Source organism: Coturnix japonica, chromosome 6 (assembly GCF_001577835.2).
Source record: "Coturnix japonica isolate 7356 chromosome 6, Coturnix japonica 2.1, whole genome shotgun sequence".
NCBI lineage: Eukaryota > Metazoa > Chordata > Aves > Galliformes > Phasianidae > Coturnix > Coturnix japonica.
The window spans coordinates 14,145,780-14,173,532 of NC_029521.1; the positions used below are offsets into that span (position 1 = coordinate 14,145,780).

A 27,753-nucleotide genomic window follows, 5' to 3' on the forward strand; every position below is an offset into this window, starting at 1 on the left:
ACCATACTGAAAAGAGGATTATGCAGATCCTCCACAGCACCAACACAGCTCATCCTGTTGATGGTGCTAAAAATCCCTTATCCTCTAGCCTTATTCCCCTAGCAAATCTCCTTCTGATTAGACCTTTGCAGTCATATAGTCTCTTTCACTCAGCAGATTTGTGACCAAATGCCTTTTTTGCTCCCTGATATGCATCAGCATCAGTAAATACCTGAATCTTGCTCACAGTGAAGAATCCTGAAATGGAGCATCTGCAAAAGGTATCTGTTAGAGTGGCCTGAACAATCTCAAAAACCCTAAAGAAGTTCTGGTGTTTCTCTGCCTGTCCCAGCCAGAGGCTCCCCAGGATAAGAGAGCAAACACTACACACAGTGAGCACATGCTGCCAACATGGTTCTTTACATCAGCTGACAGCAGCAGGGCTACGTGCTAGAGGCAGTGGCATCTCATCCAAATGCATCCGCAGAGGGAATTTGACAGAGGCAGAGAGCAGTCATTCAGAAATTCAGTCACAGCAGTGGTGACAAGGAATCTGATCCTGGCCTTGTGAAACCAGAGACTAGCTTCTTTGAACATCCTCATCTGAGTGAAAACTTGGTTAATTGCTTACTGACAAGACAGTACCTTATATTTCCCATTAGCAGGCTGCATTAAGTGTTCTCTGTACTGAATAAGGAAACTGATCATTTGAGTCCTGTTGACTGGCAGACAGAGAAAGCTGCTGCTTTCCTACCTACAAAGAGCAGAATGGTTGACATGAATCCTGTGCATTAAAAGCCAAGAGGCCCCCTGTGTAGTCATCTGCCTACAGTCAGATGGTTGTCACTTTTGGCTCTGCTTACCCTACCTTCACCACTTGGAAGCCTCAGAATGCCTATGACCTTCAAGGATGTGAGAGGTCTGCCCCTGTGATAGGCAGTAAAGGGAAATGAGAATGCATGGAAAGTGAGTTGTGAACTTCAGTGGCGCTTTCCTCACCAACTTTTTTTCCCCCCTCATGGAGTCCCTCATTCAATTATTAGTCCAGATCCAAGCTGTGTTTGGCAGTTCTATCCTGAGCCCATGTGCCAAAGCTACCCAGCACTGTTTGGGCAGTGTGACACAGGCATGCAGCATAACAGTTGTATCTCCCATCTCTGCTACCAAAAAGAATACTAACAATTAGCACCAGTGCTGCAAAGCTCCTTCCTCTAGGGTCACTGAGCAACTGCCTCCTGGATTTGGACTTGCAGTTTGACAAGGGTGTCAAGGAGAGGAAACAGATGAGGAACTAGAATGAGCAGACTCCTCAGAGTGTGATAAAGGGCCCATTCATAAAAAGTTATACATTTAAAGGCAGGGTTTTCACCCTGGGAAAATATGCCGTGCACATTTTTTTTCCTCCCCTCTGCAAGAAGTCCATGCTTTCACAACTCACACTAATCCCTCTCCCCGCCCCCTGCTGAATTGCCGTCTGTTTGCCTCTGCTGAGCTAATTTCATGGGCTCAGCCCCTTGCGGGAGCCTCTTCAACCAGTGTCTCATTCCAGATGGAAACACTCACAAGTCCACCTGCATGAAGGTGACAGGGAGGTGGTTTGGCTTCTGAAATACCTTCAAATTACTCAGCAGAAAAAAAAATATCTGCAACAAGGACCAAAATTGCAGCTGCTGGAGCAATGCTACCTGACGTATGTGTAACAAAACAATAACTGCTGCCAACCCCAAAACAGGCAGGAAGCAATAAAAACAGCTGCCAGCTCCACACGGAAACACAGGCCCACAGAAACCTCTAGAGAGCAGTACAATTCCAACCTAAGAACTTCATTCTGTGTTACAGCTGGAACATCCCATGGGCTAAGGTGAGCTTGGCACCTAAACTTCCATTTCCCCACTGACCTCACATTAGCCAAGATATGCGCTGCAACCTGGGCACCTCAGCTCTAGCAAAACTGGTGATGCTGCATAAGCTGATTGATTTTTAACTTTCAGGTAGAAAGGCATGTAAGGATACTGTGGTCAGAAGACAGGGTCAGGATCAGAACCAGTATCAAAGCTGGTAAAAGCAGGTGAAAATTCTGACAGCCCACTTAGATGACAGACAACCTGCAGTTACGATAGCAGAATACAGAGGAATGAATACAGAGAGTACAAAGGGAGAGCTGCACTTTGAGATCCTCAGGAGCAGTAGAGTCCTTGTAGAGATTGATATTCTAGGCATTATTAGGCCCAGAGACAAGTTCCCCACTAGAATTACAGAGGATCAGAATACAGAGTGCTGCATCCAGAGCAGGCTACACAGAGAAGCTGCGGATGCTCTGCCCCTGGAAGCATTCAAAGCTAGGTTGGATGGGGCTATGTGCAACTTGTTCCTGTTGAAGGTGTACTTACACGGCAGGGGGTTGGAACTAGATGATCTTTAAGGTGCCTTCAAACTCAAACTATTCTATTATTATATGGTTAGCATTCTTATGAAGAAATAACGTCAGGAGCTTTGGGTAGGAGCTGCACGACCTCTTCATTTTTACTGTCTGATAGTTCCATTCAGATCTTATGAAAAAGGCATCATAAAGCTCTAAGGACCACACTTCTAATATCAGCCATGCTTCTGAGCACTTCCCTCTCTGCCTCAGTTCAGAAGCTAGAAAAGGAAGGAATAAAGCCTTCACTACTTAGGGATTGGAGCACTGATCATTTGGTGCAAATATAATGTGCTGACTTCTCTAACACTAACAACCAGTGCTCTGCCTGGATGCAGGTTCCTTCCAGGTAGAGAAAGTTTAGTATTTTGTTATTTTTTTTTTAAATGATGTTGGGATTTGTTTGTTTGTTTTTCCATCCACAATAAGCTTTAAGAGCACAAAAATATGCAATTAAGATGAAGCAGATACTCACCCAGTAAGGGAGCCTTCCTCCAGTAGCCGTCACGCACCTCCACATAATCATACCAGCAAAGGCGGCTTTTAAATAGATCCATTGATGTGAAGTTCAACATGATCTGAAAGGACAGAGAACATGCTTATCCTTGGAATGACAACTACTTCAAAATCAAAACCCTACAGGCTACCTGCTTCATCTCTGCTACACTAGTGCATAAGTGAGTATACATGACAAAATAACTGGACAGTGAGTTGGATTTTTTAATTAATTTTCCCCAAAAAATGGAAAGGCTTCCCAAGGAATTGTGATTATACGATGCAGCACAGTGTGACAGAAGATGGCATTTTACTATCTATTCTGTTATTCACACATTCACTGCTTTACAGTTACAAAAGTGCAACTAAAAAGCTCCTTAAAAAAAAAATAAAAATGGAATCCTTAGTTTTAATTAATGTGAACATTATGGAGATACATATTTCCCAAAAGTAGAGACACTTGGGTTTTATTCCATTATATAAGTGTTTCCAGTAAGACACAGCTACTTCTGCTAACAAGTTGCCACATTCTGATATTGCCACTCATACATTGCATTCAAAGGCTTTCCAGAGCAGAGTTCAGCAAGAGCATGTTTTCCCATCGGTGTCCTTCCCCTGTAACAAGGATTAGATGCTTTGTTCTGGGCCTATGGAAGGCACTGGGTGGATATTCTCATGTCATTTTGGACCTTGCAAGATCTGAAGCATAAATAATCTACATATATTGTTTGCCACAGACATTTTTCCGAAACCTGGACTGTTCTTGGTACATTGCAAAGCCTGAAGTCAATGGTTGGAGCTCAGTACAATATAGGACTGGACCTGCAGGTGACAGAACTGAGTCCAAGAGCAAGACAACCACTTCAAAACAAGCAAGCTCCACTTTCCTTTGTTTTTCCAAGCCTCAGTCCTAAGCATGTCCTTCAGGGTGGTCCTCAGCAAAGCCACAGAGCACCCAAGCCAGGCCATGCATTATTGTAGTCCAGTAGAACATGAAGGGCTGGCATAACAGATTAAGGAAAGATTTTGTTTCCTCAGGAAGATCAGTAAAACAAAAGGAGCTGGAAAGTGGACAGAGCAGCTGACTGATGCACAGCAGGGCTCCGTGTTTCAGGGCTGGGAGCAGGCATCCCTGACATTATGCCCACACGACAGGGGTAGGTTTCTGATGTCACTCAACTCCTCAGCTCCCTCCTGGACTCCATCTTGCTGGTACGTTTTATACAACTCATCTGACCAGCACCTGGTTTTAAATAACATTTCCCCAGCTATCAGCTCAATCTGAGCTAGCAGGTGGCAAGCTGAATAGCTGGGGAAACTGTCCAGGCAGGGTGAATCTGTGAAATCAGAGAAGGGATCAGAAATCAACTGATAACCCAGACCAGCAAGAGGATTCTATTCCAGCATTACCTCTTGTCAGAGCCACTAATTCCTGACCCCATCTCTGTCAGGACAGACACCATTCCTGCACTCCAGGCATTCAGAGATCTGCAGGACAATCTTTTTGGCAGCATATAATATTATATCATCACAAGCAAAACTCATATAAGGGATGTGAAGAGTACACCAAGTCCATGTGTTTCAACTACCTTCTCTCCTGGGGTCACAGAGATTCTCCAGACACAGTGGGAATAGGAGGGATAGCCACTTGGAAAGCCAGGGGCTGAGAAATTCCCTGTGCTGTCCTGCAGGGTTTCTCCACAAGCTGTGAGAGAAGGGGAGGGGAGAAAAATCAGCCACAAGGAGCAAGTCTTTAAAGGATACTGAGCTCTAACAAAATGATTGCACATAGCTGCTCCACGCAGGCTGGTAGCTTGTACTCTAAGGACACTCATGTAAAATGTTTCAGGATTGCTGGGACAGATTATCAGTGCAAGGACACAGACGAAACAGCTTTTAAAAATGCCACACATCTTCCTTCATCTTCTTCCCACATATCAGAACTTTCAAAGTTTCAGTCATATTGAGGAATATCTTATCCATTAATAAAACAAAAAAAACATTAGTCCACCACAACTTGCAATCCCATTACTACTTCCAGCAAGTCTGTTCACCCTTCTCAGTACTTCTAGTTGAAGTTCTCTGTAATTACTCCTTAGTGCCTTAAGTTAAAACTTTGCAAAGAAAAAAAAAGCAGGGCAAGTCCCATTGACTCCACATCTTTGGCTGTCCATCATCTACCCTGATGTCACACTGTGCAGGATAAAATATGAACACCGCAGCTCATTCTGCTCTACACCTTCCTGCTTGTCTCCTGCTACCATTGGTAAAATGTAGATACCAGTGTTACTTTTGAGAAGTAAGCAGTTTGCAAATGCTCCTTCAGGAAACTTCCAAAATGTGGGAAAACAGAAACTACTGTAGTTCCTATTCTGAGCCAGGAGGATCTTGCTGGAAAGATGAATGACCACGCATACATCTAGAGAATCACACATATCAAAAGCTCCTATTCTCATCTATCAGAATACTTACTAGACACATGCAAATACCAATTGCAAAGAGAGAGGACCTTGGCTTGCCTGCCCTCAGGTTGTTTTTCTGATGTCATAACACACTGACATTATAAAGCTCCCCTTGACCTGCAAATTGGTTTCCTCAGTGATGGTAAGGCAGCTTCCAAAAATCCCTTGTTAAGCAGCAGTGCTTTGAAAGATCTGACAAAACTGAATATCTGGCTCCCTTTCTCATGGAAATGCCAGGGGATTCTCTGCCTTATGCTATCACACACTCACTAACTTTTTCAGCCATGATCGCTATTAGATGGGGCAGGTCGGAAGTTGGAGGTGAAAAGAAAGCAGACCCATTCAAAGAGTTTGGTGTCTTCAGAAAAGGGAAAGGGAGTCACATAGACCAGAATTTCTTAATTTCCCTGAAGTAATTTGACCCACAGTCTGACAAGTCAGACTTGATGAACAATAGGCAGGGACACAAAAAGGGATTTTTTGCTCAACCAACCAGTTCCTAGGGGTGCTCTGGAAGGTGGATCACTACTAGGAACAAGTTGTGCATATTTGAGGCAGCATTGTCTCTGGCAAATTGATTCCTGTCAGAGAAGACAAATGTACTTAAAATTACTAGAAAGAAGCACCACTGAGAAAAACAGGCAGGAAAATACATGATTCTTCCCTGAAGGAATGAAGCAAACATACGAGAGTTCAAAAAAGCTCCACACTGTTCAAATAGTTTTGAGGCCTGAGAACTCCCCTTTCCATTACCCAGCTACAAAGGAGCATTGCACAGGAACTTTTAGTTTTAAAATACTTTGCAGTAATAACTTATCCCTCCTCCAGACTCTCCCAGCATGCTTGGCAGGTGATGCCATCTCTATTTTTCAGGTGGGCAGAGCTGCTGGTGGTAAAGATGCTGACTTGCACACACAGGAGAAGAAATCTGGACATTTCCAGAACACACACACTTCTCCATTTCACATCTTGCAGAGATTCATTGCCTTGTTATCTGTGGCACAGTCTGCTGGTAACTAATTCCTGCACCCAGGATGCTCCTAGAACTCTCAACCAGGAAAAGCATGGTACCTCAGTAGAAAAACCTCTCAAAGAAGCTGAATCCCAGCCATATTCATTCTACATGCAGCAAGTCACTCTTCACCTGATGCTCTGATATTGCCACTGGGTCAGTACTGCCTTCATCCAGTCCTCAACTGATGATTGCACATCCTCATATTGCCATATCAAAACTAGCATTTACTGCTACTTCCTCTCAGAAATACCTTCAGTAATTTCCTCTGGTTTTACCTGGCTTGGCACAACCCAGCAGGTGTAAGCTTTGGAAATTAAGAGCAATTTAAAGCACAAAGGTTTTAGAATGGAAAATTTAAGACAGCCCTAAGTGTAGGGGCTACAAACTTAATGAGCTGGAGAGCCATGTCTCTTTTAACAAATAACAGTCATTCTGGTTCATGCAAGTGCACACATTTAGCATTTCTTGCATCATTTCTAGATCTTCTTGTGGGGGTTCTCAAACATTCCTACTAAATGGAAAGCCCTCTGCCATTCAGCTTCTGGACTATGTGGTCATGTTTCACCTAAAAATCCTCAGCTTGGCCATTGAACAAACTTTCCTTTCCCAAAAATCTCAGTCAGATCTCTCTAAGACAAACAACTGAAGCTCTTCGGGTTCTAATTCCTGAGCTTTGCAGAACTTTTTTCCAATCTACAGATTCAAAGTACAGTTGCAGTGTCTATTTCATCAAAAATACTGTACCATTTATCTTCAAAAGCAACTTGTTTATAAGTCTTTTTCCAAATAAAGCAATAGACATTTAGAGAAAATTGGTTTCACAGGCTTAAAGCTCCAGTCATTATTCTGACAAGTATTTTCTGAACTGCAATAACCCTTGCAAAGTTTTGTGGGGGAAAAGAAAAAGAGTATGAAAGATTTTACTTTGCAAGCAGGAAAGTTGAGACTCAAAAGGGTCCTCATTTAAATTAAATACATTTAAAAAGAAAAAAAATATATATATATGTTACTTCGTAGCTTTTAGTTTGACTTTAACCTCAGGCCAAAAGTAGCTTTTCAGTTTGCCTCAAGAATTCTGAGCTGGAAGCACTGAGTACAGATTAAGTGAAAAGTCTGATTTGATTAAATCTGACTCAGTCAAAAACAGTGCAGGACATCTCTAATTATTATTATTATTTTAAAGTATTTAAACAACTCAGTCCCTAAAGTAAAAGGAGATGATTTTCTTAGAAAGACATCTCTTATTAATTTCCTTAGGACTACATTTCCAACTATTTATTTGAGAAACGAGTTACATAAAGGAAAAAATTGCTAGTTAGGACTAGTACACCTAGAAAAGTTACACTGCTCACTATAAACTAAACAGTGATTCTCAAACATCACAGACCCTGAAGTATCCTCAGAATTTATTGTAGGTCCTAATGAACTCATGCTTTCTAGCCTGTACCTGGTTACAGAGGAGGATTTGCACATAAATTATAGGCTGCTTTCCATAGCTTTGTGAATGATTCACACACCAGTGCTAGCCAGCTGCTCACTTATGTGTTGCTCATGGCAACACTACAGGCTTGGGGCAGAATGGATGGAAGACTGTGTGTAGGAAAATGGACCTGTGGGTGATGGTCAAGCTCAGCTCAATGTGGAACAGTAGGATACACAAGTTGCCAAGAAGGCCATTGACATCCTGGCTTGTATTAGAAATAGTGTAGCTACCAGGAGCAAGGATGTGATCATCTCTCTGTACTCAGCACTGCTGAGGCTGCACTTCAAGTATCATGTTTGGTTTGGGGCTTTTCACTGCAAGAAAGACACTGAGGCCTGGCAGCTTGTCCAAAGAAGGGCAACAGAGTTGTTAAGAGGTCTGCAGCACAAGTCTTATAAGCTGAAGGAACCAGAATTATTTAGTCTGAAGAAGAGGAATCTCAGGGGAGACCTTATTGCTCTCTACAACTCTGTGAAAGGAGATTGTGGTGAAGCAAGGATCAGTCTTTTCTCCTGGGCAACAGCAACAAGGCTACAGATAATAGCTTTAAGTTGTGCCAGGGTGGGGTTCAGGTTGGGTATTAGGAAAAATTTCTTTTCTGAAAGAATATTCAGGCACTGGGATGGGCTGCCCAGCGAGGTGGCACCCTGTAGGTGTTCAAGAAACATTTAGATGTAGTACTAAGGGACACGGTTTAGTGAGAAAAAAATGGGTGGTAGATGGACCACAATCCTTCCTTGAGCAGCCCAAAGCACCCACTTGCAGCAACTAGTCTTGCATCCTTGAGTTTCCATGTCATTCCCAAAGCCTTAGTGCAACATACCATAATCACTTAAGGTTTCAATAAAGCTCTCCCTTGGGACAACACCCGTATACAAAGACAGAATTTTGAGGGTTGATGTGTAGAGACTTAAGTCTATCAGAAAATCCTTTGCCACTTTGCTAACTCCTACTCACCACCTGTTTGCCGTCTTAAATATAAATTTCATTTTCTACAAAGAGAGCCTACATCCTTAATTCTAGACAGGATATTTATATGAAAACACCAGCAAAATGCAAATATTGCAGCTACTCTACACTTCTCTAACAAAGTTTCGGTAGAGAACACTGGAGAAAACTCAAGCTCTAACCAAACAAGAACATGAGCAAAATACTAACAAGAGACATATGCAAATGCAGCTCTCCCACAGCTTCAGCTTAAAGCATTTGATGGCCTATATTTCCAAGTCCTTTCAACCACAGTTGCTCTTGATTTTCATAGCTTTCCAGATAAACTGTGTCTACACAAGTTGCAGCCCTTCCCACAAGCCATATTTACCTGGGCACTTGTACAATTTCCTTGCCTGAGCAATGTCTCCCTGACTCAGGCGAACACGCTGACCAATAGTTGGCCGGACTCCATTATCATCACGACGGGGAAGGATGGTGTCGAGGAAAACCCCTCTAAAGGGAAGAGCAGAGAGACAAAGAGCGGTGAAGTAGGGAAGTGGCATGATGAACACAAAGCCATCCTTGCAAGTCTTCCTTGAGCACATATCCCATGCTAACAAGAATAAGGAAGATTATGATAAACATATGTCTTGGGGTGGCCATCACCCTACAGCAGATGCTTCCAAACACACAGGCAAATCTTGCAAGCCAATAAATTCTTCTCTTGATATATCAGGGTTGCCACCAATTGCTGTTTCAGAATGGACACATTGTCATAAATAAAAGAAGGCAAATACTCTTGTAGAAGGTTCATAGCACATCTGACTAAGCTGGAATGCAGACTGGACAGTTGTGAACAGAGAGAAAGGAAGTTTGTTTGGTAGCAGGTTAAGGTGTACTGGCAGTGGCCGTGGTTGCCACAGACAAGAAATAGATCAAGCGCTCTACCTTTGTTCTGCATGAATTGCCAGACTAATAACTCCATTTGTCTCTGTCTTTTTTTCCCCTTGTTTCATACCTAGGAGCTGTCTACTGCACTTCTGATCTCAGTCCAAAAAAGGACTTAAGTTCAGGCCTCACTTACATCAAAATACGAAGCCAGTGCACACAAACAAGAGCTTGCATGCAAGAGGCATCATTAAAACTGCACAGCTAATGTGAGAGGGAGTGATCAGAAAGTGGAATACCTGGTTGGTAAAAATCTAAGCTCTAGTAGTGAGGCTGTCCAGTCCATAGGGACCATTTCACCACTCTCCCGAATACCTAACAACCCCAACAGTGCCAATGCTAACAGAGATTTTGACGCTTTGGTATTGACTCCATGAGGCAGACTTCATTCTGAAGGAAAGGATACTGTTGTCCACAGAGTAAAACAGGATAGTAAGGGCAGTAAGTTTAGTACTGCAAGTCCTGATACAGGAGTCTTCAAAGTCTGAGTTGAGCTCTAAATAGACAAGCAATTTGGCTCATTGGACTGCTCAGCTGAGTGCAAGTCTCAGGGAAATAAAGTTTGAGAGAGTTTTTGCTTTAATTTTAAATAAATACTGAAAGTGAACTGTAAGTAAGCTCTAAAGTGCATCAAAATTTGATTGACAAATTCAGTCTTGCATTCTCCATGCCAGCTGCACGCTTCAGTATGAATTTATGTACCAAAAAATAAATCCTCCAATCCCAGGAGCAGCAAGAACACAGGGACAGGTTGGTTTGCTTGTGTTAAATTTTCATGCCTCCTCAGGAGCCCAGAGAACTTCATGTTTGTCAGGGACATACTTCTGAGGCAAGTGAAATGCTTTCTGCTGATTTCCAGGCTCAGCCAGGGAAGACTGACAAAATGTAATGGGGTAACCACTACTTGTGCAGGTAAAACTTTGATTCTTTTGACTACTATAGCTCTCACAACTGCATATACAATATCTCTGGCCTCCTGATCACTGTATACACCTATGGTATTGCTCACAGAATGCAAACAACTCACAGTTTCAAAGTACCTTGTGATTGATAATTATCTGCAAAACATTTTTTTTCCAGATGGATGTAACCTGGGCTGGGGCAGCAAGATTTACATTGCAAACAAAGGTTTTACATTTTCCATCAACTGAATCATCTACTCCCTAAATAAGCATTAATGACAAACATGACCCCAAAATTAGGAGGCAATAAATATAGCTCTTATCATTTCACAAACCAAGAAACTAATAATAAGTGAGAGTCTTTCTGGCCTATACCAGAGAGGTGACAGCAGTACCATTCAAACAGGCTCCCTTGGGGTTAGCAACACTGCTAATAATAAGTTGCACATTTGATGAGCATCTCTAAGAGTACCAGTACGTTGTCTGACAAATTAATAAAAAAAAAAATCAAGCAGATATCATTAAACAGAGCCGTTCAGGCAATATAACAACAGAACTGTTCTTGAGTAAGAAACCCAACCTCTCCACCAGAGAGTGGAGGAGAGTACCTCCAGAGTTCTTTTCTCTCTGATAGGAAAAGAACTCAAGAATACTGGATGTCTTGATTCTCCTGCTGCACATAGGCATGGGCACAGCATAAGCTAGTTGCTCAAAGCAGCAGCAAGTCAAGCAAATTCCACCACTATCAGCTAAGAATGACAGAGATTGAGATGCTCTCATGAGTCACTAGCAGCCACATAGCACCGTGAATGTGTTTGGCAGACATCATGAAGTTATCAGCTTCTCTTGATAAACTCTGATCATTCATTGTCCTATTAGGGAAGCAATAGACACAGGTGCTTCTCATGGAAGCAGATATTCAAGGCAGGTAAAGCACTTCAGACAGATGCATTTTGTCCCTACACTGCATTTATATCCCCACCTTCAGAAGAGAGGCAACATCTTACTTCACACAGTAAAACCTGTGGAGAGTATAAGTGTGATGTGCATCCATCTGACGTAGGATTAATATGGTGTGATACAAATACCTCAGTCGGATGCCCCTTGCCTGCCTTGCAGACAGCACCACCTGCATCTTGACTCATGCAAGAGCCTCACAGAAAAGCACAGCTGTGTGTTCTAACTCCAGGAAGCCCAGCCAAGCCTACCAGCAAGAGACCCACTGGGCTAAAGTAAACCACTGTCTGCTTTGGAGTCTATAGAAGTTTAAACTTTCCTAGTGTTAAACTACCATTTGTAGGTCTTGACAATGACAATAGAAATTTTAAGAGATAGTTAAATTAAACATAAATTTGCTTCCATATTTGTAAAGAATGCACCAGAAAACATAAGCCTGTAACACTTCTCAAACCAGAGAGCTTTCTGACACAGACAGAAGTTACAGTAAACATTTGTTCCTGCTGTCATTACCACCTCTAAGACTATACTCCTCACCTATCACAGATGCAAGTAATAAATATGTATCTTCAAATGGAAAACTATAAGATACTACTGCAGCACTTCTCAATAGTGCCACTGAAAACAACTTCCACTAGTAGGGATCATCATGTCCCAGAAAACCTGTATGTAAACTTTGTGTCCACAGCAGAAAGAATAAAAACATCCTAGGATGTGCAGCAATATTTAACAATATCAAATGCCATGTGATTTGTTATCAGCGTTCACCTGAACTTATAAGCAACAGGGCTGTGCTGACTGCAGCATAAGTGAGTCACAGAAACAGCTTTAGAGCTTCTCGTGCCATATGGTTCATAATTCTATCATCTTGTCCTCATCCATACACTGTTCTCCACCAGCAAAGAACTTAAACCACCTTTTTCCCATGTGGACTTTCTGTAACCTGATGAACAATTTACACACCCGCTACAGTCCTTTCCTTAGCAGTGTCATGGAGAGACTGTCTCCCATATCTAGCCATTAGCCATAACGACTTTGATGGAACTTAGTATCTTTGTGGGTCATTTGTCTTTGTCAGCTGCGGTTGGTCAGCATCTGCAAAACTCAGTAAGACGAAGAGACATGCACAGATCTGTATCCATGCTCATTGGTCAAAGTAAGCATAATCCTCTTGGGGCAGTAGATTTCAAGACAGGTTATGGTTAAGTGCCTGTTCCCAGCACTGCCTGCTAACCCTGAAAGCACAATCATCCCACAGATGCACTTAGTGCTCAGTTCAATTACTGCACAAAAACTGCTGCTGGGGTGAAGGTGGGTCAAAAACAGAGACAAAAGACTTAAAGAAAACAGACTTAAAAATCCTATTAAGCATCAATTTAAATTTAGAAGGACTCTTGCCATTTGTATCCCTTTTTGGCCCAGCAATGTTCTGAAGGACCCTGGTTTTCAAGAGAGACAGACTCAAAGGCATCCACAATATAAATGACAGTAATAACTTAATCCTGCTTTTGTGCAAGACAATTCCACCCATTTAGAGTCCAGCAAATTCCTCAAGGGAAGAAAAATTGCTTGCTTTGGGTATCTGATCCAAAGAAATTTCCGAGGCAGCAATACGTCTTCGCCCAGCCACCATCTCTCCCTGCCATAACAATCAGTACTTCAGCAAGTTTGATAATTTCCTCATGGTTGATGCAAACTTTCAGAAACAAAAGTACAAAACAGGCTTAGCACTCCCGTAACTTCAAAAGCCCCAAAGATGCATTTAATATTGGCAAAAAACTGTTACTCTGAGTAAATATTTGAGCTCTGCTTCTTATCTCCTTTGCTTGTGGTATTACTAAATAAATCTATTTTGTTTATGCAAAAACCTTCAAATAATGTAGCAAAATAGAACTGGTAGCATTCAGTAGTTCTCATTTCAAATTCGGGACGTATATTTATGTTTATTTCCCCTTCTCTATATGCACCTTCCTGAGCTCTCTACTCAGAAAACAAGCTCCATCTGGATAGAAGAGATGGGAGTCAAAGGTAAAAATGCTGCAGAGAAATTAGCTGATTAATTGACACAGGAACAGAACTGAAAGAGCCTCCATGAGGAACCAAACAACACAAAATCACAAGCCTGAAAAGGCCATGATCTAGAGCACATACACAAATGGTTAAAAAATAAAAAAAATTAAAAATTAAAAAAACCCCATGTAACTAAAAGTAATGACCTGATGCCAATTTCTGATCTCTGAGATCATCAATAGAAGGTGAATATAGTAGGCAGGGGAATACAGTAGCCCACCACACTTCTCTTCAAGCGCATTGCACTTTCAAATGTTTTCAGAGCTTGCTGCAACCACCACATATCTCTGTAATAGATCACAGGTCTCCTCCTAGGCTCTACATATCCCACACAGCTAGTGATAACTGCTAAGAGCAGTCCCAAAGACTGATAACCTACAATTCTCACCTGGAGAATGTGTTTCTAGCATAGTGCATGATGCTGTCGAAGTCATAGGTCTCTCCAAGTGAGTTCACTTCCCCAGCTTCCATCTTTAAAAAGTTGTACTCCTGACCTGTGGCGTTAAACAATGGGAATAAACAAATCCCTTAGTTCTTCCAATTGGGGGAGTCTGGAATTAAAGGAATGTCCTCCTACAACCCAACAACTCCAGCTGGACACCCCAAACCTCTATTCATACAACTATTTTCACCCCTTATTCTAGGCAAAAACTAGAAATATTTCTTCTTCTCCATCCCAGCTCACAGACAGAAGAGTTTTGCACAAGTTCAGTAAGGAAGATTGCCACCCATCCAAAAGCCAGGTGGAATAACCTGAAGTGCCATTTTACCTTGCTGTATGTTCTCTCTGATGATTGTGACATGCTGGTCTCTGTCTGGCCTTGTGTGCTCATGCCAGAAACCCACCACATGACCCAGCTCATGAGCCACAATACCAAATTTGTCACAGTTCTTGCCAATAGATATAGCTTGAGGACCATTTCCTCTTCGACCCACATAAGAACAGCATCTGGAAAAGAAAACCCATAAACCCACACTGTTCATCAGTGAATTGGTAAAGTCTGAGATAGATACAGGCTAGCAGCTTCATACACTATATGTATTTACATGTGTAAGTGTATGAGTGTATGTATATATGTTTCTCTCTCTCTCTAGATAAATAGATATATAAGTATATTACATATACGTAAACTGCATGTGTAAGTAAAGTGTATATATACACACAGGCATAGGTGTATATGTAGAAAAAAACATAAATAACCACATCTGCAAAAATGCATGCATGCACTTAAGTATTATTCTAGGAAAAGGATCAGAAAAGAAAGATATCCAAGTGGCTGTTATATTCTGGCCAGAGCTAGACTGGAACATAAATAGCTGCAGACACTGTATACTCCACTTACCCACACGTTCTGTATGTGAACACAATGAAACTCTCTTCATCAGTTCTCTCCACAAACGTCACACAAGTGTGCTTTTCCCAGTGTCTCATAGCTTGTTTGAATATGGCTCTTTGGGTTCCTGAAAAAGAAATCCAAGAACAGCAAAAAGTGAAGGCCTGGCTTTCAACAAAATGACTTCATAAGGGTAGCCATCTTCCCAATAGTCAATTCTACACCTCAAGACACCTATAACCATCTGGGATGATCTTCCTACTGTAGAACTAAGAACTTACTGTATCATATTTTATCTTCCTGTATTTGATGAATTATCAGCTCTAATTAAAACAGCAAACTTGGTTGAGTACTGCAATGCTTCTGCATATAAGAAATGTGACCTCATTAGGTAAACGTTTCCCTAACACTGCAGTTTGGTGCTCTGATCTGCGCACTAGCTATTCAGTGGCATGCCAGATTTGTTCACATTGCAACACAAAGTGACCACATTATTTCAATGCTCAAGAATCTTGCATAAATGCTCCACAAAAATAAGGTAGAACTGCTGTGAGATACTTTATCTTAATAGCAAAAACAATATTGGAGCTAGAGGCAGAACAGTCTTAGGGATAAAAATGGAGGTACAGAGAAACCGCTGGCCTGTACTTGAACTCAGAAACAGCTCAAGACTTGATTAGAGAGACACTTGAGAAGTAGAGTATCACACCTTGCTCATACTAGCAAGAAGATAAGTGACAGCACTTTACCTCCCCCAAGGCATAGGATACCTGCAGCGGACTCTCAGCTGCATCCAGAACAGTCATACAGTCAGTTAGAAATTGGTGCTCCAGAGCAGTATGTGTAGCTTCTGTGTACACAGGGCTACAGAGTACGCTGCCACTCTCAAGAAGGACTGAAGAAGGGGGAAAGGTCAGAAGTACATCAAAAAGGCACATGGAAGAGACAAGTTCCAAGGGGATATTAAACTAAGGCAAAGCACCAAGCTGAATATAAAACAGAACTGTGCTATTAAGAGAGCTGCTTCTTACAGTCACCCAAACAGAAGGATGGCATTACATGCTCTGTGTGGTTATAGCAGTGGAACACACAACATAGAGCAGACTTTCTCAGACTCTGAAGGATGTGAGCAGCTGTTCTCTGACAAATGAATGAGACACCTAAATGTATGAGACACCTGTGACTGCAGGCTCCACAATATTCTGCAAGGGTACACGAACCCCTCCTTTACTATGAACAGGCCCTTCAACTAAGGCTTCACAGAATCCTTGCAGCACTTTAGGGACAAGTATGGGAAAGAGTCTCTGTTAACTTGCTAAACAGGTCATGAGGATTGCCCTAAGCTGGCAGTAGGAGGAGAACTAGGGAAGCAAACCCACACTGTACAGAAGTGGTTATCAAAACTGCCCTGCTCTTCCAACTGCAGAGGTCCCTTTCTGGAAACACAGGAGGTGCCTGCAGTTCACAGATGTTGGTCCCTGAAGCAATCAAGAAAGTAGCCAAGTCACTCAGTTATTTTTTGAATTCCAAACAAAGAATCATCTCTCCATACACTTGAGTCTCAGATTCACATGGTGCACAATTCCTTGCACAACCCCATTGCCCACCACAATGCCTCAGGAAAAAGGCTCTCAAAAACCCAAGATGTTTGTGAGAAAACTGCTACTGAGATCTCCTATGTATTTTGAGACACCCCCGAGCAAACAGGGAGCAACATTTTCACTACTGACCAGTGAAATTTCCTCCAATCACGTAGGGGATGACTCCCCCAGGCCAGATCCTCTCAGCCCTGGATGTGGTTGCCCTGCGCACCCTGGGAGAAGAGTGTGCATCCATCCCAGACTCAGCTTTATACTCCTTCTTCTTCTGGTTCCTCACAAGCGTTGTGTTCTGCCTGCCATCTGCAAGACAGAGTACGAACACTGTTTAAATCCTCTCTAGTTTCAGGTACAGCCCTCAGGTAAATGCCCTGGAACTTCAGAAAAACAGAAAAGATGTTAGTCCAAGCCAGAAGCCATAGCCAGATTTGTCGGTGATTTGTTTGGGACTTGGAAACAGTCTCTGGAAATCTAGCCCTTCTTCTTGTGCAGAATCACTGCACATTACACAAATATACTTTCTCAGAAATGTGTAAAGGGACACCCCTGCTGTATCCAGCACCCTGATTTACCAAACAGCAGCTTCAGAGACGGGGACACAGCACTTCTTTCTAGAGTAGTGGGAGGATGGATGTCATATAAATCCAAAGGTTTCTGCATTTTCTCAACGTGCTGCACTCATTCAGATCTGCAGTGAAAAGCTTATCCTGGCAGGTCTGGCTTTAGAATAGTAAGAATAACACATCAAGGAGGCCTTTGAAAAAGAGGATAGACATTTGCTGAAACTTAAGGATAAAAGGTATTACACGTAATCATTTGTTTTCACATACCAGATCTCAAATGGTGTGGAAACACATACAGATCACACAGTAAGTGCTGAAGAAAGGATGTTTGGGGCTGCCAAAGCTGGTGCATGCTAATCTTAGTGCACATCTTTATGCTGGACGTTTTCATTTTAATGAAAGGAAGTAAAAACATAAGAGGAAAAACAGAACAGATTTCCCATTAAATTGGCTGCGTGGTGCTCAGTACTGGCCAAAGAACCAGAGATTGAATGAAGATTTATTCAGGCTCCCAGGCAGTCCCTGTACCTTGCCATGTATTTTTGCCACTGCTGTGTGCTTGGGTAGCAGTTGCCTACAAGATTTGCAGTTTTGATGCAGTGTGAGCCTGACATTGGAGAAAACTCCTTTCACTCAATGTAGTCCTAGTCCTAGCTGTTCATCTCATGTTTGCTGTGTTATGGGAGAGCCCAGATGTCAGAACAGCCTTATCTACTATCATCTTTAAGGATTTGATAAGCTGTGGTTCTTTGATGTTCTCCACTAATGTATCACCAAGCTGGCCCAGCAAAGATAAATGAGGAGTCATCTACTCAGCGCTGTCCTGCATGTTGTGAGGTAGAAGTTCTGCAAAGGAAATTCAAGTTCTGCCTTTCTGCAGCACAAACTTCTCCATTCCTCACCAACAATACAACCTCTTGGATGGATTCTTAGCAGCAGTCCTAGCTCTTGACACCCTACCTCCTAAAGCATCCTGCTATTTATCATTTATATTTACTGGACTCTTGAAGAAGCCTGACTAGAAGGAAGACAACGGCAGGTGTAGTATCACCAGGGGATAGAAGAAACCTAGACAAAATGCTTTAAGCACAGCTTTTAGTCACTGCCATGTTGCACACACAGGGAAGATTTCTTCAGTGGAAGATAAAGCTATGCGGCTTTTCTAATTCTTAGTCTATGTGGGCATAACCTCTTTAACAGACTAGTACTGTTGCTAAGCCTAACACAACTGAGATTCTTTCCAAAATCCATTCCTTCCTCCCTCCATGATGAATATCACCAATCTCAGAGGTTTCCACAAACCACCTGTGGATCTGAGACTCCATACAGTGAATGCAACCCATGTAGTACCCTGAACCTGCAGCATGCCGCACAACACTCCTTACTGATCTATGAAACTTACTCATGGGTTTCAGACTCATTTGCCTGGGAAACAGTCAGACAAGTACTGACATAAGTATTTTTCTTGAGAGTTCTTGCCAACTGTGCCATTACTTAAGGCCTGCCAGAATTTCAGGAGATAAGAGCAGCTGTGACATGGGAATGCAGAACTGGGCTACAAACATAGCTCTCATGAATGCAGACAGCACACCATACTGCAAACTGAAGTGCTGCATGGCCTCCACCTTGATGGCCTATGAAGGGACATCAACCTCTGCTGCACTCAGTGGGTTGCAAACATCAGCAGGACAACACTGTGCAAATATCTGTGATTTCACAAGTTGAAACTGTTCCTGTAAGCAATACCTTCCCTATAAGAGTGGGAGAAACCAATTGCAAAACTTTGCTTAGGTGATATCACAGCTTTAGGTAAACAGAAGTACAAAACAGTTCAGACGAAATATCCCAGAGGCAAGAAGCAGCCAGGTAGCACTACAAACTCTGCTCTGGAGTAAAAGGGGCTTTACAGACCCAGAAAAACTCATGACCACCTACATGTACTGGTCTGGGTGGGATGGAGTTAAGTTTCTTTATAGCTGCCCTACGTGATGCTGTATGGAATTCGCAGCTAAAATAGTGCTAACAACATATAAACGTCCTGGCTATTGCTGAGGTGCTTGCACAGCATCAAGGCTTTCTTTCTCTCATTCTTCTGAGTCACCTTTAATTCTTTAAGTGAGCAAGAGGTGGAATAGGATGCAGCTAGAACAGCTGACCCAAATTGGCCAAAAGGATGTTCCGCTCCATCTGACATCACGCTCAGCAATAAAACTGCAGGATTTTGTCTTCTAAGGTAGCCATTGCTCAGAAACCAGCTGGACATTGATCTGCTTCTGGGAGGGGATGAGCGAGTGCTTTTACATCACCTGGTTTGGGGACATCTTGCCCCTTCCTTCACTGATTAAACTGTCTTTAAAGTTGTCTTGTTTTTTTCCCTCTTTCTGTACTTTACCCCTCCGACTGGTGGAAGGACAAAGCCAGTGAGCTCAAGCATGGATGCTTGGCTGCTGGCTGGGGTCAACCCATCACATCACAGAAGGCAAATTCACCTTTGCAGAGCGTTCACCCACACCAATAAATGAAGATGCCTGGGAACAGCTAGTCTCCCAAGCATGCATGCACACACCCATGCATAGGACAAAGGTTTGTTTTACAGGGGATAAAAAAGTAAATAAAAGATACCCAAAGGTCTGGGTGGGGTACCACATTACCCGTTTTAACTGCTTTTTTACTATCGGTTGAGGTGGAGTTCTCACTTGGCTCAAAAGACTGTTCTCCCAGGCCTCCTGCAAAAACAAAAACAACAGAGATTTCATGTTGTATGTTGGCAGAGCTCTGACATAGGAAGCACAACAGATGGCAGTGAGGCCATCTGTGGGTCTGCTGGCTGCAGAAACTGGCTGCTATGCCTCCACCAGGAGCAGTAACTATCAACCTGATAAAACAGGGCTCTTTTCCTGGATTTCTTCCCAGCCTATAGAGATACCTCTCAATTCATTACCATTCTGTGCTTTACTTTTCCCTAAGTACTGAAAAGGCAAAGCATTTCTCCCAGGGAAGGTTTTCCATTCTGCAAAGATCAGCTTCACCAAAGACGAAGAACTGTAGACAGTAGAGAAGCTTTGACAGTGAGCCACTGAACACAGAACCAACACAGAAATTCAGCCCAGCATATCTTTGGCAGGAAAGCTTGCCACAGTAGGAAGAAAAACTCAAAAATCATACCTAGGGTGAGACAGCATAGCATAAGAGGCAATAGGATGTATAACAAATTAAATGTACTTTTACATTTACATCTAAATGTAATGTGGACTACATCCACAGACTTAAGGTGGCAGCTCTGATACCATCACTGTTGTCACCTTGGTGGCTAGGTAAAGCAGGAAGAACAAGATCAACCACCAAATACAAAACAGAGTACCGTTATGCATACAGCACTTCTGGATGCTCTGTAGAAGCTCCAAGAGAGGTGTCCCGCTTTCAAGAGAGATGGAATCCTTCCAGCCTTGCGACAGTCTTGCTCTGCCAGCTGGAAAACATTCCTCTTGCTCTGGAATTGGCTTCTTGCAAATCCCCATCCAGTCCCTCCAAGTGGGCAAGGACAGGGATGTCACATCCTGCTCTTAAGGGGAGGGAAGGGGTGACTAGATTTCATTGGTCCTTTACACAGGTCAACATCACTGACACCTGGGAAGAGGGTTGAGAGGGACCCTAATTCTACCTCTCCAAGAATACATTAGTAGCTATACCTCTTCCAATTCTATCTTTCCAACATTATATTACTAGCACTAATTAAAAGATCAGGAAACAGATGATGGAAGACAGCAATAAAATGAAACAGGAAAATAAAATATCCAGACTCTCAGCTGACTATAGGTTAAATCTTCGTGGTCCAAGAGACTCACTAAATCAGGGAACTGTCTCTCAAAGGAAGTGCATAATGTAGCGGAGCTTGACTGGACAAAAGCCACTAGATGTGTGAACAGGAACAAGCCTGATTCAACAAGATAGATTGCTCTGAACTCTATCGCTCTTTTCTAGCTTTAATGTCCCATCCTCACATTTCCCTTTGTTTTCTTTCATGCCCAGTCCTCCTCACTTCCTTAAGCCCAAGCTCAACAAAAGTTGCTTCTCAGTTAAATTTTAGGTCCCCAGGACTTTTTGCCCTCCCAAAGCATGCTATTCTTCACACAACATCCAATTCCATTTAAAGGAAACCCTAACCAGTCATTCACCACCAGAATTAAGGCATGTGGTCTCTGCTGAAGCAAAGGATAATTTTGTACTTCCAAACAAATGCAGCTTGCAGTCACAAACAGATTGCTTCTTAATTGAAATCGGGAGGTGAATTATATGGTGAATTAGGAAAAAAGAACAACTCTGTATTTAGTGAATTGTTCTCCTAAAGGGGAACTGTATGGGATTGAATTGCAAATAATGTCACCAAACTCTACAGCTGGGCCCCCTCTCCTGCACCCAAGCTGCTGACCTCTGCTGAGCAGCAGTGTCATTTGCACAGACTGTTTTTCCAAGCCATGAGCGCATTCTTTCCCAGAGATCAGTGCAAGCCTTGGTTTCTTATGCAAAGGGGATGTTTGAATAAACTAGTGTGACTAATGAAATCTAAAACATCTTTGCATATTTTGTCTCATTGTAACCCGTGAAAAGGGAGAGCTCTATGCAAAGGCCAGATATTGGTGTGCAGATACACCACATATTTTCAAGTGTTATTAATCACACTAGGAAAGACAGGGAGTAACTACACCCTTCTCTCCCACAAGGATGTTTTGGAATCATATGTGAGAATTTTGGGAGATCCTGTTCTGATTCATATTTTAGATATTTCCTATCCTTGTGATATCTAAACACATCCCAAGGATTACAGAAGCTTGACACTTAGCCATCTCTCCTTCCTCATCCCAAAAGAAGGATAACACCTGATCCTGGCAGTACAAAACCAAGTAACTAACATGCTCATATCAATAAATAAGGAAGCCAAGGAACAAACCTTGTATCTGAAAGCAGTTGCACATATATTACAGGCAATGTGCAGGACCTGTTGCATCCTCAGTAAGTCCCTTAAACCACAACTTTCAGTTAGACTATGACACCTTTGCTTTTAAAAACATATACCCAGCAGTTAATAAGCCTTTCAAAATCACTTCCATCCTCAGCACTTCCTACCTGCTGCTGTATCAGACAAGCTCTGGCTTCTCTCCACCTGACTTCTTCAGATTTGTCTGCTTCTCCCGCAATGAGGAATGACAATTTTTGTTAGATCATGCCTCTGCACAGGGAGCAGTACTGGATCCCCCTAAACTCTTTTAACTCCTACACTTCTATGATTCTACCCTTCCTAACAGTTTACTGGAATTAACAGCAAGAACCCCAGCTGGGCATTGCTGGACTTCCTTACTAGATAACTCAGTTTCCATACACACTTTGACAAAGACAAAAGATTCTCTACCCAGCCTGAGATATTTCACCTTCTACCTTGAGCACACTCACAACAATTAGTTTTTCTGTTCCCCACAGATTAGCATTGCCAAGGGAGCTTGGCTGACTTAAAGGAACTTCCAGAAGCTTAAATGCGCCATAAATCTGAGTTAAATCCATAATGCTCACAGTCCTGGCTAAAGAACAGGTGTCGAATTTGTTTGCAAAAGCTACAGAGGCAGCTTGAGGTGGTAAGTAAGGGTCCAGTGAAGCAGAAAGCAGCCGGCTGTGGCATTATTGGGAAGAAAGCATTTCCTCCATCTCTTCCAGAAAAGGAAAATGAAAATCCAATTTTGCTTAAAGGAATCCAAGTTGCTCAGCTGAGACCAAAATAAAAGACAGCAGATTAAGAGAGCAAGAGAGAGTACAAAGTGTGCCAAGGGTCAGATCAAAACTATACGATTTGCAGTTTCCTTCTGCCACTAGCACAGGCAAAAAGACAATCTGAAGAAACAACAGAAAGCAGAGTCCATATGGTATTCATATTGTCTATGAAAGAGGGTGGGACAGAGACACCTTAGTAATTGGTTGGACTTTCTTGCAAACTTGTCTTTTACAAGATGCAGCTTAGGGTTGAGAATATTTACTGCTCTATGCATTCTGCTTTCTTTTGTTGTTCTAAAACCCAAACAATCTGATCTACTGAAGAGGGGGCAATCAGATCCCTTACTAAACAAAGCTTCTGTGCTTGCTTGCAGTTGATCAAAAACCACACAGGCCTTCTTATTTACCAGAGGAGAGGAAAAAGATGTTAAGCAGTCTATCAGTGAATTGGGATCTAAGTAGTAGGCCTGGAAATATGTATCACCCTTCTTCTCCCTTGCACACTGTGAGATATCCTGCAGTGCCACAAATTTGCTTGAGGGGCAGCTAACTTTTAAAACATTGTAACGCTCCTTTTCAAACTTTTACCTGAAAGAACTATTCAGAAGCCGTATATTATCTACTTGGAAACACAGGAGAAACAATCTGAGAAACCAGAATAGATACCTAGAATTCAAATTTAAAATCGTATGATTGTCAAGAAGAACTGTGGGTGCCTAAAAACTGGTATATTAAAAACACTAAGTATTCCAACAAGGAAAACTGGATGGGATGAAGCTTCCAGCACCTTCCTTTTGTTCCAAGAAGGTAGACCAGATACCATTAATAAATAAATAAATAAATAAATAAATAAATCAAACCTCCTTACCACATAGTTCCTGGCCAGGATAACTGTTTCTCTCCAGGCCAGCAAAGATTCCCTCCACCACATTCATGCGATCTCCTCTTCTTTCCCTGTTCACTTCTCACATGGAAGAAGTGCACCATAACTGAATGTGGGCAGCAGCAGCTGCAGCCATGATGTATGTCACCTCCATTGAGGACAAAGGAGGAGTCAGCAAAACCTGAGGACTTCCTTAGGTTATCCTGCTTTTCTAATTTAGAAGAGAATGACTGTACACATAATTATCATGGACTAAGTCCCAGCAAGACTTCAAGTACATATTACAAAGAAGGAAAAGACATTTTGGGGGCCTTGAACACAACCAAGGAAGAATGTTTCAAATAAAAAAAAAAATAAATAAATAAAAATAAATAGAAAATAAATAAATAAGGTGATTAAGAGCTTTATTTCATCTTTCCGTATCCTAGATTGCTTCACCTTTAGTAGCCGCATTCAATGCAGATGTTAATCAAATTCCACAGCTGAAAATTTGTATTTCAAACAAACTACAGCAAAGCATCAACAAGAAAGCAAGAAGTACAGGCAACATTAAACACTCATCTCTTCTCAGAGCTTCAGTTCTGGTTAGCTGCTGTATTATCATCATCAGAGAAGCATATGGAAGAACAGGCTGAGACAAATGATGTTACACTCTGCTTTTTAATTTCCTCATTAATCAGGGGTCAACAACTTTTTAGGGCAGTCAAAACCCTTTATTGCGCTGGATTTTCTAACTGCAGAGAAAGTGATGATTTTATTAAAACAAACTCTGTTGGGAAAATGCATTCAGAATGCAGAACAGATGTTTCCCAGAGATGGTAGAGAGTCTGTAGTGAGAACTTTTCGTAACCCTCAGGGCCCTAGAGATCTGAACAAATCATTTGAGATAGCCCTTTAGCATTTCCCAACAACAAGACAGCTAAAGCTCCTTAAATTTGAAGAAAAATAAATGAAGGAGAAAAATTCTGAACTACAAATCCCTTGCAGGAATCTGTTTTTCACATTCAGAGTAAGCTGACTAGCTGTGGTAACTCAGGAGAGTCCCAGGGTTCAGAAGCTTGACAAGCAGATGTGTCATCTCTGCATTAGCTCTGCAAATGCTTGTGCGGAACTAAGACACCAGTCTCTGAGGAAAGCTCGCAAGAGGAAGGTGAACGTAGTTAAGCAAATGCAGAGCTGATAAAAACATGAGCTGTAAAGCCCTTAATGCACCATGCCCTCCGGCTGGCCATCCACTGTATCATGTTAGTACCAGCACTGTAGGAGACCACTGGCAGCATCATTCCCCAACATCTTGTGTCTTCCCTCTGCACTCTGTGGTTTTCTGGAGGTGGCTGTATCATTTTTATACTGTGGTAATAAGACTTTGCAAGAACTGTAAGAACCTGAACCAACCTCTCTACCAGTATTTCAAGCAAGAGTCAACAAACAATAATACTCTGTGGAAACACGGGAGGACTGGGAAGATCAGAAGGTCTTTCCTGAAGGCAATTAACAGTTACCCCCGAGGGGAAAAAAAAAAATAATGGACAGATTGAAGGGAAATTCTTTGCCATATCACTGATTTTTCCCACACAGAGTCCTGCAAGATGCTGGCTTACATTGCTTAGATAAATGAAATCCAAAGAGAGTACACAAGTGCTTCGTGTCTATGTTCCTGCTGTACAACAAGGTTCGTAGACAGAGTGTAACTTCTCCCCTCCCAGCACATTGAAGTAGCAATGCACAGCACCAACTGGCATGTTGCATTAGACTTCCTGTGAATCCAATAGATCAAGCTCTAACAGGCACCTGTCTCTCCATGACACCCCTCTTGATTCGTAGTAATCATTTTCCTACCTACTTCTCCTCTAAAAGGGAAGAAAAGCAAAAGTGAACTTTTGGATGGATAAGTAAATGGTAAGAGCTGGCTTGGGTTCACCCACTGCTGCACAAACAGTACAAACACTCCTGCCCCTAGGGCCCCTCTACTAACAACCCCTTACCTCTGACCTGCACAGTCTAATTGCTTCACCCATACTGCTCTCTCTGGGCCTCTGCAGGCACTGCCACGCACAGCTTTCTGTGCTCCTTGCAGCATCCCCTTACCCCATTCCAGCTGTGGGTTCCCATGCATAGCCAGCCAGCTCTGCTCCCACTGAGCCTTCTTAATCCTTTTGTTTTCCCCTTACCTTGTTTATACTGGAGAAAAATTAACTCCAAATGAAAACACTACACTGGAAACTAAATCATGTTCGAATGCAATTAAACCCCGTTCAAAGAGAGTGTGTGGTGCAAGCATAAGTAACTTTCTTCCAGCTTGCTCTCTGCCTGGATATTCAAACACTTCCAGTCCTGGGGCTTCTTGGAGAGCTTTTGGTGCCTTTTTACCCTCTGGAAGACTGTAACATATGTAACAGACCCAAGGACCTTGAGTAAATACAGTAGAAACACATCATCTGCTTAGTTACATGCCAGCTATGCTACAGCTTACATAAAGGACATTTCATTTGACTGCCAGCAGCAAGAAAATGGAGTCACAAGCCAGCACTGAGAAGATAGCACAAGAGGGGCCAGGTATGGGGCTGAAAAGGCTTTCCAAGCACAAACGTGATGACTGCCGGGCAGCCACAGGTCAACTCTGGTCCCAGGACTCAGCAGGCCCCTTGCCTACACCCCAGATGCGAACAGAAACAGCAGGACTTGCTCTGCCAGGTTACCTCATTAGCCTCCCACCATGTACCCAGGGAGGCTCTGCAGGCTAAGGGGAATGAGACCACGATGGGTTGCAAGCAGACCTTGAGCAACAGAGGAGCCAGCAACACCATATTGCTTCTCAGCATGCTGAAGGGATTCAAAACACCTGGGTCAAGCTTCAGCTATTGCCATTCAGAGGCTTTCCCTCCAGGCTCCCAAAGGGCTGGCAGCAGCCTTGCAAATGCACGTGTTGAGTAATATAAACTTCTGACTATGACTTCCCAACAGGGGTTTACGTCTGAGTAGAGTAGGTGTGAGCCCTTGCCCTGCAAGGTAAAGTAGCAAACCTCATAGAGCATACCTTCACCCACCTCCTGCCATCAGCTTTCTCCCAGGTCCCTTCTACAAATTACCCCTGGCAAGGAAGCAAGCAGATAAAGGAGCTTCAAAAAAAGCCCTGAGCCTCAGCAAAACGAGCACATGGCCAGCTGCTGCTGCTGACGGAGGCATGGATTTCATTTGCAATAGCCATAAGACCAGGAGCTAAGACCTCAGCAGGTCACAGCTCAGCCAGCCCCAGCTGCCAGCAAGGACATACAGTGCTAAGGAAAGCAGTACTGCTTCAGGAGCACAGACCTTTATTTTCATAGAGGACCTATGCATGATGTCACCCCATTCCTCATGCTGTCTTTCAGCTCCATGGTGAAACAGATGCCTGAATTATTTGCAGTAATTAAGGAAAAAAAAAAACACAAAAAAACACAAAAAAACGCCAAGCCAGCAGGAGTTGGAATGTAAGTGGCAAAAGCTTTCTTCACCACAGCAAACTTCCACACCAAGAGCTTCTGGCAGAGAAGCTACAGTTATGCAGTGGAAGAGATGAACTGGAGGAAAAGCAACTCAAATCTCAACTCTGCCACAAACCCACTGTAGGATTCAGCACCTTCATCAGTTTCAAGATGAGTGGTGAATCCCTTGCAAACACAGCTTTCTAAATCTCACACTTCTCTTTAGGACAACTCTAGGAAGTGAAACAACAAGATAATCTGAATATTTCCTTTTGCCTCTGATCTTTGTCCTGGAGAAACTTGTTACTCGTTCCTGAAGGTTGTTCAAGTTGCCATCTGACCTTAGAACTACAGCAGCAAGCACAGTACAGCATTTCAGCCTAAAACTAATTTGCTTTCTTTCCCCACTTGACAGCTGAATAAATACTTTGTCCTTGCCATTTGAAAAGGGGAGCTGCAATGAAGTTTTTTTTTGTCCACTGTAGCTATAA

General features: G+C 42.6%; 1 protein-coding gene across 1 annotated transcript in view; it reads right to left on the minus strand.

Moving 5' to 3' along the window:
• The window catches only part of TLL2 (tolloid like 2), a 75,422-nt gene that overhangs the window by 12,367 nt on the left and 35,302 nt on the right, over positions 1–27,753 (minus strand). The window contains exons 3-10 of the mRNA XM_015866854.2: positions 19,807–19,881; positions 16,725–16,895; positions 15,004–15,121; positions 14,431–14,609; positions 14,049–14,154; positions 9,172–9,296; positions 4,483–4,598; positions 2,874–2,976 (exon numbers count right to left, since the gene is read on the minus strand). Coding sequence (XP_015722340.1) covers positions 2,874–2,976; positions 4,483–4,598; positions 9,172–9,296; positions 14,049–14,154; positions 14,431–14,609; positions 15,004–15,121; positions 16,725–16,895; positions 19,807–19,881 — 993 coding nt within the window. The remainder of the gene's footprint in view (positions 1–2,873; positions 2,977–4,482; positions 4,599–9,171; positions 9,297–14,048; positions 14,155–14,430; positions 14,610–15,003; positions 15,122–16,724; positions 16,896–19,806; positions 19,882–27,753) is intronic.